The 13,630-nt window shown below is 40.5% G+C and overlaps 2 protein-coding genes, 1 long non-coding RNA gene and 1 pseudogene across 3 annotated transcripts; 3 read left to right on the top strand and 1 right to left on the bottom strand.

Annotated features, from left to right (window-relative positions):
• Nucleotides 1-386: 386 nt before the first annotated feature.
• On the top strand, nucleotides 387-4,385 carry LOC112163818 (annotated as a pseudogene).
• Nucleotides 4,386-7,624: 3,239 nt separating this feature from the next.
• Nucleotides 7,625-11,103, top strand: LOC121048903 (rust resistance kinase Lr10-like). Its single transcript, XM_040513758.1, has 3 exons — nucleotides 7,625-9,366; nucleotides 9,469-9,531; nucleotides 9,746-11,103. Exons 1-3 carry the CDS (start codon nucleotides 8,598-8,600, stop codon nucleotides 10,882-10,884), a joined length of 1,971 nt encoding a protein of 656 aa, XP_040369692.1. The 5' UTR covers nucleotides 7,625-8,597; the 3' UTR covers nucleotides 10,885-11,103.
• LOC121051418 lies at nucleotides 10,530-12,132 on the bottom strand. Its single transcript, XR_005805656.1, has 4 exons — nucleotides 11,585-12,132; nucleotides 11,153-11,496; nucleotides 10,730-10,819; nucleotides 10,530-10,648 (listed from the first exon to the last, which is right to left on the bottom strand). It is a non-coding gene; the product is annotated as an uncharacterized LOC121051418 (long non-coding RNA).
• A 371-nt stretch (nucleotides 12,133-12,503) lies between these two features.
• On the top strand, nucleotides 12,504-13,022 carry LOC112163814 (RING-H2 finger protein ATL43-like). Its single transcript, XM_024300073.1, has one exon. The coding sequence runs from the start codon at nucleotides 12,504-12,506 to the stop codon at nucleotides 13,020-13,022; it is 519 nt and encodes a 172-aa protein (XP_024155841.1).
• The last annotated feature ends 608 nt before the right edge of the window (nucleotides 13,023-13,630 follow it).

Here is a 13,630-nt window from a genome sequence, read left to right as displayed (position 1 = left end):
AGTCCACTTCTGGATACTTATTTACATTTTCTGGGGGAGCTGTGTCATGGCAGTCTATTCTATTAATTTTCCCAACATTTTTCCCCCTCTCTACATCGTCAACTGAAGAATCCGTTGCGAATGTCCCTCCTCAGTTACCTTTAATTTCGAATGAATCATCTGGGGTAGATAATATTGAGCCTAGGAAATCACAGAGAGTTACCAAGGGTATTCCTAAGAAACAATATGAACCGAACATCAAAACCAAAGCTGAGTATCCTATAGCTAATTGTTTGTCTAACCGTAGGTTGTCTGGGTCACATGCACTTATTGTTGATCAATTATCCATTGTATCTATTCCTAGTAGTGTAAAGGATGCTTTGGCGGATCCTAAGTGGACTCAAGCAATGAATGAAGAACTAGAGGCTTTGCAGAAAAACTTGACTTGGGATATTGTGACTATGCCTGCTGGAAAGAAGACTGTTGGATGTCGATGGGTGTTTACCATGAAACTTAAAGCTGATGGGAGCATTGACAAGTAAAAAGTAAGATTAGTTGCCAAAGGATATACTCAGCGCTGCAGAATTTATTATGAAGAGACGTTTGTCCCTGTAGCAAAGATCAATACTATTCGAATTTGATTTCACTTGCAGCAACTAAACATTGGCCTCTACATCAGTTTGAAGTGAAGAATGCTTTCCTCAATGGAAACTTAGAGGAAGAAGTGTATGTGGACATGCCGCCAGATGTCAAAAATATGCCTTGCGATACTGGCAAGGTTTGTAAGTTGAAGAAGTCTCTATATGGTTTGAAGCGATCTCCGAGAGCTTGGTTTGGAAGGTTCTCCAAGTTTATGAGGATGTTTGGATATAGACAAATCAACTCGGATCATACCTTGTTCATCAAGCGTAATCAGGGTAAGATTACTGCACTGATAGTATATGTTGATGATATGATTGTCACAGGGGATAATCTAAAAGAGATGGAGGCCCTACAGAAGTATCTTTCTAAGGAGTTTGAGATGAAGGACCTTGGGCAGTTGAAGTACTTTCTTGGAATTGAAGTTGCAAGGTCTAAGAAGGGGATTTCTTTGTCCCAACGTAAGTATGTACTTGACTTGTTAGCTGAGACCGGGATGCTTGACTGCAACCCTATTGAGACACTGATCGAGATGAACCACAACCTCGCCATCTATCCGAATCAGGTTCAAATGGATAAAGGAAGGTACCAACGCCTAATAGGGAGATTTAGTTATTTTTCTCATACTAGACCTGATATTGCTTATACTGTGAGTGTGGTTAGTCAATTTATGCATTGTCCCTAGACTAAAGTTTCGACTTTTTCTACCAACTCATATGTCAGTCTTATTGACAATTATTACTCTATGGGAGGTGGTCTCGAGTTTATTACTAACCCGAAGTTAAGACCTAACTTTTTATGACTAAATGGAGGTAGCCAACAGCGGTACTTGATTGAAATACTTATCAACTAAATTAAAAAATATTACAATTAAAAAAAGAAAAAGACTCTGGCAGTTGAATATTTGAGTATTGGCAGTTGAATAGGGTTGCATTCCACGACCGGCTTCCAAGCAATAATTGTTTCGTATTTTTATAACTTGTTTTGGTCTCAAATACTTATCCACTATTCCACTTATATATATATATATATTTTTTTTTTTTTATAACAAGAGGTCAGCCCATTATATAGATTCAGCAAGCAGTACAAAAACGAAACACCCCTATGGAGTCGACAGAAAGAATCGTTCCTTAGGGAACCCTAAACACCTATTCTATGACAAGAACAAGCCCCAGGCCACCCCGTGTACACCCACCTTTTAAGGAAGATAACACACCTTTATTTCAAACAAAGATCAACAATCTCCAAAGCAAGCAGTAAAATGAACCCTCAGAGAATGTAAACTTTGCGACCTATTAAAGAAACTAAATGCTAGGAATGGAATATGACAAGTCACCTTCCATCCCTTCCAAAATTAAACAATCCCAATCGGCCCACCAAGCGCAGGAATAGGAAATCCAAAAAAGGACTCCCAACCAAGCCCAGATCGATCCAGGCCCAAGACAACCATTCAACATAAACCCTAGAAGAATTACGGCCAACTTGGGCGCCTTCGCTGCTGCCACCATCTTGATCACCGCTACCGCCACCTCGAACGCCATGATCAACACCTAACTTGCTTCCGGAACTAGAGCCGCCTCTCCAGCCTCCAAAACAAGTCGATTCAGGCCAGAACATGTCATAGCACTCATGATTATTGCTGCCGGCAAGCAACTTGTTGGTGGCATCACGAGTGTGAAAATATGTGCAATTTTATGTGATGTTACCTACTTCCAAGATTAGGAGGTCAAGTTTTAGTAAAGGGGAAAAGTAAGAGTATCGTACCCAAGGGATTGAGTAACTCTACCTAGATTACCGTGAAAATAAACCTAGAAAACACATGTGAGTCTATCTTTTTACAAATTATTAGTGTCGGCCCTTTGGAAGCCAAAACTATCAATAATGATATTTACAATGATAAAGTGGTGAATCGGTTTCTTTGATTTTAATTATTAAGAAGTAAATTAAGTTACACAAAAATAAAGTAAGCAAATAAAAATAGAGACTTTGATGTAAGAGAGAAATAGAGACTTAGGCATCACACCTAACCTTACTCACGCACATAATATAACCCCAAATTAATGTAACAACATGTTTTGATAAATTTCCCCTTAGTGCTTTGATGAAGTTACCAAGAAACCAACTAGTCATGCAATTTTAACAATCTCTTCCGAAGCAAAGCTAAATTACACAACCTTTATACCATTCAAATCTTCCGGATTATAAATGGCCTATGGTGTCATGAGCCTAAATTCTTCCGGAATTTGAACTCACAACATCATGCTTTAATTTAAAGGTAAGAAATTCAAGCAACTAAGTTCTTCCCGTAGGAATAAGCTAAGCCACCACCTATTTGCACAAGATGAGACTTCGGTACAAAATTGAACAAGTGGTACAGAGTATTGCAGGAAGAGCTTAAGTAGTAGCATATTACTTTTGTGAAAGATATCACCCTTACAGTCCTTGAAATGTAACTCCAATATTAATTATGTCCTTGCAATAGCTCACAACTCGAACACATTTGAGAAAGATGACAGTGGTCTGATTTTGCTATTTTCTTTTACAGGTGGACAAACGAAGGCAGTAGCTATTGGTGAGTTTCCTAAAAGGTTACATGTTTGGTTTCATATCTCAAACGCATTGGTGATATCTACTTAAATACTAATTTGCAGGTGCATCTCTGGGCTCATTTGTACTCGTCCTACTTGCTGCTGCAACTTTTTGTGTCTATCATTCTGACAAAAAAGAAAAGGAGAATCAATTAAAAATTGAAAGATTTTTAGACGATTACAGAGCTCTCAAACCAAGCAGATATTCTTATGCAGATATTAAGCGAATTACAAATAAGTTCAATGATAATTTAGGCCAAGGAGCCTATGGAACTATTTATAAGGGAAAGCTTTCTTCTGAATGTTTTGTTGCTGTGAAAGTCCTCAATAGTACCAAGGGGAATGGGGATGAGTTTGTTAATGAGGTAGGAACAATGGGTCATATCCACCATGTCAATGTGGTTCGCTTGGTTGGATTCTGCGCGGATGGATGTAGACGAGCTCTTGTTTATGATTTCTTACCTAATGGTTCACTACAAGATTTCATTTCATCCGCAGACAATAACAATTCTTTCCTTGGTTGGGATAAGTTGCAAGATATTGCTTTAGGTATAGCTAAAGGAATTGAATATCTGCACCAAGGCTGCGATTAAAGAATCCTGCATTTTGATATTAAACCTCAAAATGTTTTGCTAGACCATAACTTCACCCCAAAGATTTCTGATTTTGGTTTGGCCAAGTTATGTTCCAAGGACCAAAGTATATTGTCAATGACTACAGCTAGAGGAACCATGGGGTACATTGCACCTGAAGTGTTCTCAAGAAACTTTGGAAATGTATCTTATAAGTCAGATGTGTATAGTTATGGAATGGTTTTGCTGGAGTTGGTAGGAGGAAGAAAGAACATCAGTTCAACAACGTACAGAGAACATAACTGAAGTTTACTACCCAGAATGGATCTATAATCTTTTAGAAGAAGGAGAAGACCTACGAATCCATGTTGAGGAAGAAGAAGATACTGTAATTGCAAGGAGACTTGCGATTGTAGGGCTCTGGTGCATCCAATGGCATCCAATAGATCGTCCTTCCATGAAAGGGGTGGTTCATATGTTGGAAGGAGAAGAGAACATAACCATGGCCCCAAATCCTTTTGCGTCTACAGGTCCTACAGGAACAAGTGCAAGTATGCCTGCAAGAAATAGAAACCTTCAACTAGAAGTAATTGTTGAGTTAGAGTGATACTACAATACATATGCAATTATGATCCCCGAAGGTCTTCCTAATAAGGATTGTTTAGGTGGTTCCTAATTTTTAGTTTCGTTAATTTGTGTTCTTTTGATTGGAGATTAGCTGCATTTCTTATGCTTGTCCTACCTCCTTTCTTTTTGTAACAATTTTTTTTTTATCAAGAAGAAACTTCATTAATAATGAACTGGATACAATGAGTTTTGGCGGCATCTCATATACAGAAATGGCCACTGCATTTCACACTGGAACTCCAAAATGACAGACTCATGGAGCCAGCAAACCCCGACTCAACTACAGACTTAACTTGCACTACAATTAAAAGGCAAAAACAATATGCGTAGGAGTAGTGAATCCTTGCCACACAACTTTGTCAACACAAACTCGCCACTCAGAGTCCTCCTGACCTGCCTTTGAGCGACCAAGTCTACACTTGTTGTGACTTCGAACCCGACCAAATTGAAATGCTGGACCCTAATGTCAACAACGTCAATCCACAAATACTCCAAATCGCCATCACCTCTGACCCGAAAACAGACAGGAGCAACCCACTAGAAGGCCAAGGATGATTGTCTATGCTAGTATGCCACCGCCAGACATATTCGCCACCACTGTTGACCCAACTCCAGAACAGGAACGCCCCTTAGACCGCCGAAGAGAAGATTGTCTATGCCAAAATTGCAGTGCACCCGACCCAGCAGCTAATACTTAAAAAAAAACCTTGGAAGTGACTTATTGTTGAAAAACAAAACAAAACCCAACCCTAAAAACAAGTAAAAACAGCCCACCAACAAAGGCCCAACAAACATTAAATCCAGCCCACCCCCTTCGTCCTAGTAAGGGACACCATCTCACCAACAAACCCCCCTCGCCGCCCCCTCCTTCAGACCCCAACCGCCATCAACCGACATCGCTGGCCAATCCCCAACATCCCCTGCTGACCGCCGCCGTCGACAGGATGCCATCCTCCTGTCCGCACCATGGATCCACACCAGACCAGCCAAATAAATCCATACCCAGGTCAGATCGAAGAGATCCAAACCAGATCGGATCGATCTGGATAAAACCAGATCGGATCGATCTGGATAGAAACAGATCTGCACCGCTATGGAAAAGCACATCCCCAACATCATCCTTCCATCCTTGCCTTGCTATGGAAAAGCACGATCAACGAGCCACGCCACCACGGACACAGACGAGCCAGCGTGCGCCGACCACGTCCCATCGATCTGGACCCTCCCAATCCAGCGAAACACTCAAAAGAAACTAAGAAAACTAAGAAAGCAAAGACTAAGAAAGTAAAGACTAAGAAAGAAAAGACCCCTCCCGGACAGAGACGCAGCGGCAGATTCGCTGGCTACGGCCTGCCGGGAGAGCTAACTACGAGATCTGGTTTTTTTTTCTTTGGCGCGTGAGGCGCGTTCTCTCTCCCCTAAACCCTCCTTCTCTGTGAGGGGCGTTTGTAACATTCTTTTCATTAAATAAATTTCACTCGCTTCAGTCGCTTGGTCAATTTTTTTTCTTCTTTTTTTTTTTTTCCCAAAAAAAAAGAAGAAGAAAGAACCCCGAAGGTGTTTTTGGGGACTTTCACTTTCAACCCGATTCACCTCCTATGTGCCCTTTATGCTCAGTCATTCCGAAGAACACTTGCCCCCCCCCCCCCCCCCCCCCCCCCCCCCCCCCCCTGTCTTACCGAGGCTGCTGGCACGGAGTTAGCCGGGGCTTCTTCCTCGAGTCCTGTCATGATCGCGCAACAATTCCACCTGATGTAACACGTGCTTGCATTCCAGAGGAAGAATAGGACTTGTCCAACGGCTGCAGGCGGTCAAGGCTTTCTATGGTCCAAGTATCAGACTTGGCAATAGGCTGCTTGGCCATCTAGAACACGCGTCAGAGCATTTGGAAACCATTCATCATTAGCTATGGTACTTGTTGACGATATTACAGTTTAGGAAAAAGAAAAAAAAAAGAATTTTGTGTTGTTCGGTGGATTAGATTATTAATGGAAATTGGGGTGTGATGGAACCAAGATTTTGATAGGAGATGGTATTGTAATTCTCATCTCGAACCTATTACCAAGTCTGATACGAGCCAAGATTTTGAGATAGGTATATACACACAGTCACACACACATACATATTTTCGTGTGTTTTTTTTGTTAAAAAGTAAAAACCCCGTCCTGAATTGGCCGGTTCAATTTTTCAGGTTTACGGATTAAAATGCCCACCCTGATGTAAACTTTAGCGTGTAGACTATTGATTTATAATGATATCAATTTCTATTAAGAAAAAAGAGACAAAAAAAAAAAGATACTAGATAAGAAGATAGGATGAGAAGATATCGTAGAAGAAAAAGTAAATTGGAAAAAGATTTGAAAGCTTTGAAAGAAATTTCTTCGTCTATTTTTTCTTTTTTTGAAAAATTGTACAAAATTTCCATGGTGAAGAGACAGAGTAAGACGAGAATAATTATAAGGGGTTTTGACCATTTATCCTAATTTTAGGGACTTTTTCTCCCCTTACACCACTCACTCACTTTTTTTTCCCATTTACCCATCAGGACTCTAATAAGTTCTTCCTTGATATCCAATTAAGTTTCTTCTTTTTCTTTTTTGTTTATTTTTGAGGCTATTTTATTCTCACCCATTGCCACATAGAGAGAGAAAATGGAAGAGAGAAGGCATAGGTGACTTCGCGAGTCCGGTCACCGATTGCCACCAGCCAGAGGTCGTTGGAATGAGAACTAATTTTAGACAAATAAAACTTTTATTAAAGAAAAAGATGAAGATATTATATCAATTCAAAAATTTTATTGAGAGGTAATAGATGTTGCAAAATGTTTTATTACCCCACAATAAATGTTTTATTAGGAGACAATAAAACATTTTTTTCTTTTTTCTTTCCTTCGAGGCCTTTTGTTGCAAAACAGAATTAGCACCATTTTGATTAGCAACGAAGAATTTCCATCTCAAATTAAAAAAAAAAAAAAAAAAAACTTTTAAACCAACAACTCCATAGAAAGATAAACTTCCGCCATCGAAATAGGATGACGGAAAGAACCTACTATAGTAATACTCTATTCTATGGCTGGAAATCACCTACCACAACATCAATCTTCTGTTAAGCCTACAATTCGGGAGCCGCTTTCTCTTTAGACCAAAGGCAGCTGTAATCCTTTCCCTTCCCATAAGCTCGTCTGAAAATGCTGTTATACTTTTCAGCACCATGGTTTGACACAGCACAGAGAGCATTTGCAGAAGGGTGGTGTTTTGATTACAAGCCAAGCTAGATGATGTATTCTGGGACGCGCCTTAAAGGTAGGATAAAGGGAAGATAATGGGGCCGGACACTGTTAAAACTAGAGGTTTTGGAAGGAGATTGTCAGTTTGTCACTGAAGAGAAGATTTTGCAAGAAGCTGGATCTGGAGCTGCTATGACAGAGAGAGAGAGTATCTCGATCTGGAACGAGCTGGCATATGGGGAGGTGAAAGGCCGGGTCGGGTAGGGAGATTGGATTCGTCCTCCGGTTCCGGAGCTGCCATGGCAGAGAGAGAGAGAGAGAGAGAGAGTAGCTAGATCAGGTACGAGCTGGCATACGGGGAGGCAAAGGGCTGGGTCGGGCAGGGCGATCGGATTCGTCCTCCGATTCCGGAGTTGCCATGGCAGAGAGAGAGAGGATCGGGGAATCAGAGGATGAGAGAGAGAGTGTGTGGCATGGTAGTAAGTTTTTTAATTAGGTTGAGGGCAGGATAGTTATTTTATTTTACATTTAGTTAATAGGAATAAAAATTTGTTATTGGAGTAGTGGGATAATTTTAGCTTGGTGTTTTGGGTTCTAGGAGCCTAATTCCAATTTGTAAAGTCACCCTAATTCCAATTTGTAAGTCAATTGTTGAATATTAACGTACTGGACTACTGGTGACTGGTTGAAAGGGAAGTAATTGCATCTAAAAAATACACATGGAAAGGGATTTGAAAGGGATTTCCCTGTTGCGTAAATAGTACGAGACCGAGACTTTTCAATTCAAACATGGCAACACTAGTCGAGACGAGTTCATTTGAACTGCAATAGAAAAAGTATCCGCAACGAAATTTCCTTGGTGAAATTAGACCTATATCAAATTAAGAGCCCAAATGATCATTGAAAGACAACCTAAGTATACGTACTGCTCTTTGTGTGCGAATCCAAAATTCCTGATCCCTCTCCATGGGGAAAAGGAGCTTCTCCTTATTGTGTGCTCGGGTTTCAATTGTATCCTTTATTGTTCTTGGATTATCTGGTAATACTACTACTTGTAATGCTGCTTCTTCCTCCAGCAACATCCATAAAAGTACTATTCCGGGAGATAACGATAAGTGTGTCCCTTCTTCTTGCGGCGATCTCCAAAACATAAGCTACCCTTTTCGACTAGAACATGATCCAAGCTATTGTGGCGAATCGAGTTTCACCTTGAACTGCGACAACAACGTCACGATGTTGCACCTATATTCTGGAAAGTACTACGTGAAGGCCATTGACTACGATAACACAACAATCCGACTGGTAGATCCTGGCCTTGAGAAGAACAATTGCACTTCCCTTCCTCGTTTTCCTTTGGGCAAATATAATTTCAGTCTTATGGATACATACCAGCCATTAAATATTTCAGCTCCACCAGCTGTAACTTTCTTGAACTGTGCAAAGCCCATGAATTCTTCTCTGTATGTGGACGCTGCACAATGTGTTAAATCAGAAGCGTACAGTTATGTGATGCTAGGCGGTACCAAGGTGGCGGATTTGGAGCCCGGGTGTAGCATAGTTTGGATGACTATGATCAGTGTTTCCAATCCGTTCTGGGGAAAGGGAAAGGACCAAAACGTTCAAGACATACACAACCAACTTGTCTATGGCTTTGAGCTTCAATATCATGATATTGTTTCTTCAAGAGCGCAGTGGTGTCTCGATGAGCATACATGTTTCACACGCAGCATCGAAGGTACGTATATGCGCCATGATTTCTAGACTCAATTAAGGAATCATAAACTCATACTTTACAGCTATATGTGCTCATGATTTTATTTGTTCTTTGTCACTGCAGGTTTATTTCAAATTCTAGGGGAGCTGATTTTGTATCTTTTCTTTCTCCCAGTTTCTTCTTTTGGTAATTACCCTGACTCTGATCCGACTTCTATCATTTCTCATCCACTAATTTGTGAGCCAAATTTATTATCAAATTAGCTTCCAATATTCAAGTATGGTAATACAGTCTACCTCTTTCTTGTTTTTTTTTTTTTCTATTTTCTGTCAGTTTATTGACTTTTACAAAATATAGTCAACTACCATTTTGTTCACTTTTGTTATTTACATCTTTGCAGAAGATGATCAATTCTGCATTGCTATCATTGCAAATGTTGTAATGGTAAAATTAATATTTGGAGGTCCATTCGTGATTGCACTTTTGATCCATAAGTGGCGAAGAAGACATCGGTCGACCTACAACACCATAGAAGATTTTTTGCATAGAGATAATTTTATGCCTATAAGGTACTCTTACTCGAACATTAAGAAAATGTCTAACGGATTCAAGGATAAGTTAGGGGAAGGGGGTTATGGGTCGGTATTTAAAGGAAAGTTACAGAGCGGCCACTTCGGAGCCATTAAGTTGTTAGGTAAGTCTAATGCTAATGGGGAAGATTTCATGAGTGAAATAACTACTATCGGAAGAATTCATCATGTTAATGTGGTGCAGCTTGTTGGTTATTGTGTCGAGGGTTCAAAGCGCGCTTTAGTATATGATTTCATGCCAAATGGGTCCCTTGATAAATACATTTACTCTAAACAAGGATCCATCACTTTAAGTTACAAGAAAATGTACGAGATTGCAGTTGGAGTTGCTGAGGGTATTGAATATTTGCATCAAGGTTGTGAAATGCAAATTCTGCATTTTGATATCAAGCCTCATAATATTCTACTTGATGAGAATTTTATCCCAAAGATTTCTGACTTTGGGCTAGCGAAACTATATCCAGCTAATCATAGCATCATCCCTTCAATTGCAGCAAGAGGCACCATGGGATACATTGCTCCCGAGTTGTTTTATAAAAACATTGGTGGTGTTTCATACAAAGCTGATGTCTATAGTTTTGGAATGTTATTGATGGAAATGGCAAGCAGAAGGAAAAATCTAAATGCACATGGAGATAACTCAAGCCAACTTTACTTCCCCACATGGGTGCTTGATCAATATAATGATGGTAAGGACTTGGAGGTTGGCGATGCTACAGAAGAGGAAAAGAAATTAATTAAAAAAATGATTGTAACTGCCTTGTGGTGTATTCAAGTAAAACCAAGTGACCGACCTTCAATGAAGAGAGTCACACAGATGCTCGTAGCAGATGTTGAACACCCAGAAATGCCGCCGAAGCCTTCTCTATGCCCACAACCAATGCCTGTAAGCAATTTGATTCCAATATGTTCAAATGTGGAGCTAACATGCACTCTTTCAGCTAGGTGATGATCAGCTAGCTACCATTCACTATACTTTGTCTAGCTTTGCAGATTACTGTAGTAATGAAAGATGAACTGCCAATGCAGTTCAAATAATGTATTTCTCTTTTACTATGCTCCCTCATAGTTTCTGTATGTGCCATGTAACTTTGATATTACTATCATACCCTGTAAATCAATTATTTGCAACTAAATCTCTTCTTTTTATTTTAGGAAATTTTTTAAAAACAGTACATGAGATATGGACTACTGAGAATTAAGATTTTTATACTTACAAAACTGAAGAACAGTGTCTGAGCTTCAAATCCCGATCCAACATAAATACATGCCGTCAGTTTGACTGTTAGTCAGCTTGGTTTCTGTCATATTTCTAAGGGCAAATTCATGTCTTCAAGAATGTGGAGAAAAAAAAAAACTGGGATGCTATTGTTATGAACACCCAAAAATTTCTCTCTACACCCAATATGCAACATCTCATCATCTTCTCCACAGTTGCCTCCATTACCACCACTATTGCCACTGCCACCACGACCACCACCATTGCTACCAGTAGCACAAAACCCAGTTAAACCACCAACCACCATCAAATCCCAGAAAGATCAAGTCTTTGAAGACAAAACTGCACATGCAATGAAAAAAATTGAAAACCCACATAAGCAAACAGAGAGATATACACATGAATTAGCGTAATTGGAGTCAGTCTGTACCTTTTAGATGCACTCAAAATTCAGGCAAAAAAGAAATGAAATTTCCGAAGCCATGATGAACAATTAAAACAAAACTGATTAGAAAAGAAACTGAAGAACCTCATGTTCTCCAAGAGCAATTATGGAAGGAACATGATCGTGTGGAAATCCAACATACGAGAATCCAGAAACAAAACTGGAAATGAAAACGAGCGGAGACGGTGGTATTGAGCGGTCCGTCGCTGGAGTTTGAGTTGGTGTTGCAGGTCGGAGAAGACGAATTTGTCAGAGAGGATGAAGGGGAAGGCCGAACACTGGGAGTGAGGGGCCATCACTCATCGATGAAGTGGGAGTGGGATTTGCAGCACCATTGCTTTTTCCAGAAGATGATGAGGATTTTTATACCATCACTTATAGATAACAACTATTTAGTAATTGAGTAAAATTACTCATATAACTGAAAAAATGAAAAACCCAGAAGTTCCTCTCAAGCCCAGAAGCACACTCATCGTCTCTGAGAGAGAGATCTGATGACAGTTGAACTTCAAATCTTGCAGGGCCAAGAAATATTGCCAACCGCAAATTTGATTTCTATGTACATTAAGACCCATCAAATCAGATCACCCAAAAAAATAACACACAATCCCCAGCATTGAATACCTTGTGTTAGCGAAATTACAATAAAAATTATAGGGTTAAATACTTGTTACTCCTCAAACTTTTACCCGAAAAACAGTTTAGTCCATCGCCTTTGAAATTAAACTGGATAGTCTTTATTCTCTCTAACTCTCGCATAACAAGTCCACAACAGGCCTAAAATGACTATTATACCCTCACTTCCTCTTTTTATTATTTTTCTCTCCTTTTTTTCCATTTTTATTTTCATTTTCCCTCCCTCCCTCCCCGTGCCTTAATTTTTCATTACCATCTGTTCTCCTTCATGTTTCTTCTCCTCCTCTACGCCAAGCACTGCAAGCGTGGCAGCTTCATCGTCATCGAAGGAACCACCGACTTCGGACCTCCCAGCGGAGCGGGTCTCCGTAAAAACTCCGGAATCGACTGGGCAGTCGTCGAGGAGTGCGTCGACAAGTGGCTCGACGCCCACTCCACCTGCGCTCTCTACCGCTACCGGGTCGACTCAGAAGACATCCTCCTAATAGAAGACGCTAGAATCTTGCACTACCAGAACAGCCAGCCCCAGACTCCCCACCAAAACGACGTCGTCATCAACATCGAAACTGACCTGGGAATCCGCCGCGTCTCGGGGCGCCACTCCTCCGCCTTGGAGCAACGACCCGGCTCCTCCTCTCACGACAATACGTCGTCATTCCGGAGGTCCCTCTATAGCTGGACCTGGTTCCAGAAAAAAAACCGAACCCATGCTCGCCGCCGGAAGCCAAGAACGTCCGAGAAAAGACGACCTCCTTTTAAGCCACGACAAAACAAGTGGCGGCGGTGAAGCAGACATTATAGCAATGTCTGGTCTGGTTCTGGTACCTAGATGGTAATGAAAAATTACCATCAAATTACCATCGTCGTAAGGCACGGGGCGGGGGAGAGAGAGAGAGAGAGAGAGAGAGAGAGAGAGAGAGAGAGAGAGAGAGAGAGAGAGAGAGAGAGAGAGAGAGAGAGAGAGAGAGAGAGAGAGAGAGAGGAGAGAGAGAGAATGAAAATAAAAAAGGAAAAAAAAGGAGAGAAAGATTAAAAAAAATAGAGAAAAATAATAAAAAGAGGAAGTGAGGGTATAATAGTCATTTTGGGCCTGTCGTGGACTTGTTGTGCGAGAATTAGAGAGAATAAGGACTATCCAGTTTAATTTCAAAGGCGAGGGACTAAACTGCTTTTCGGAGAAAAGTTTGAGGAGTAACAAGTATTTAACCCAAAATTATAATTTCTATATGCAAAACTCGTTGACATAGGCTGAGGCGCGGATATCTCGCTCTCTTTAAGGAGATTCAAACCCTCTACGGAACAATGCCGGTGCACCAGAAATCTCTTGACTTGTCCCCTCCAGGATATAACAGCTCAACAATAAGTTGTATGACTCACACCAATCTGCACAAATTG

The sequence above is a fragment of the Rosa chinensis genome, chromosome 1 (genome assembly GCF_002994745.2).
Source record: "Rosa chinensis cultivar Old Blush chromosome 1, RchiOBHm-V2, whole genome shotgun sequence".
NCBI classification, from domain to species: domain Eukaryota; kingdom Viridiplantae; phylum Streptophyta; class Magnoliopsida; order Rosales; family Rosaceae; genus Rosa; species Rosa chinensis.
Note: the sequence above shows the minus strand (reverse complement) of the source record. Positions and strands in the feature narration are given on the sequence as shown.

Coding starts and splice junctions, on each gene's coding strand:
- LOC112163814 (XM_024300073.1), top strand. CDS start 12,504: ATGTTTCTTCTCCTCCTCTACGCCAAGCACTGCAAGCGTGGCAGCTTC.
- LOC121048903 (XM_040513758.1), top strand. CDS start 8,598: ATGGGGAAAAGGAGCTTCTCCTTATTGTGTGCTCGGGTTTCAATTGTA. Junction 9,367..9,468: donor TTTCACACGCAGCATCGAAG/GTACGTATATGC, acceptor TTGTCACTGCAG/GTTTATTTCAAATTCTAGGG. Junction 9,532..9,745: donor TCTCCCAGTTTCTTCTTTTG/GTAATTACCCTG, acceptor ACATCTTTGCAG/AAGATGATCAATTCTGCATT.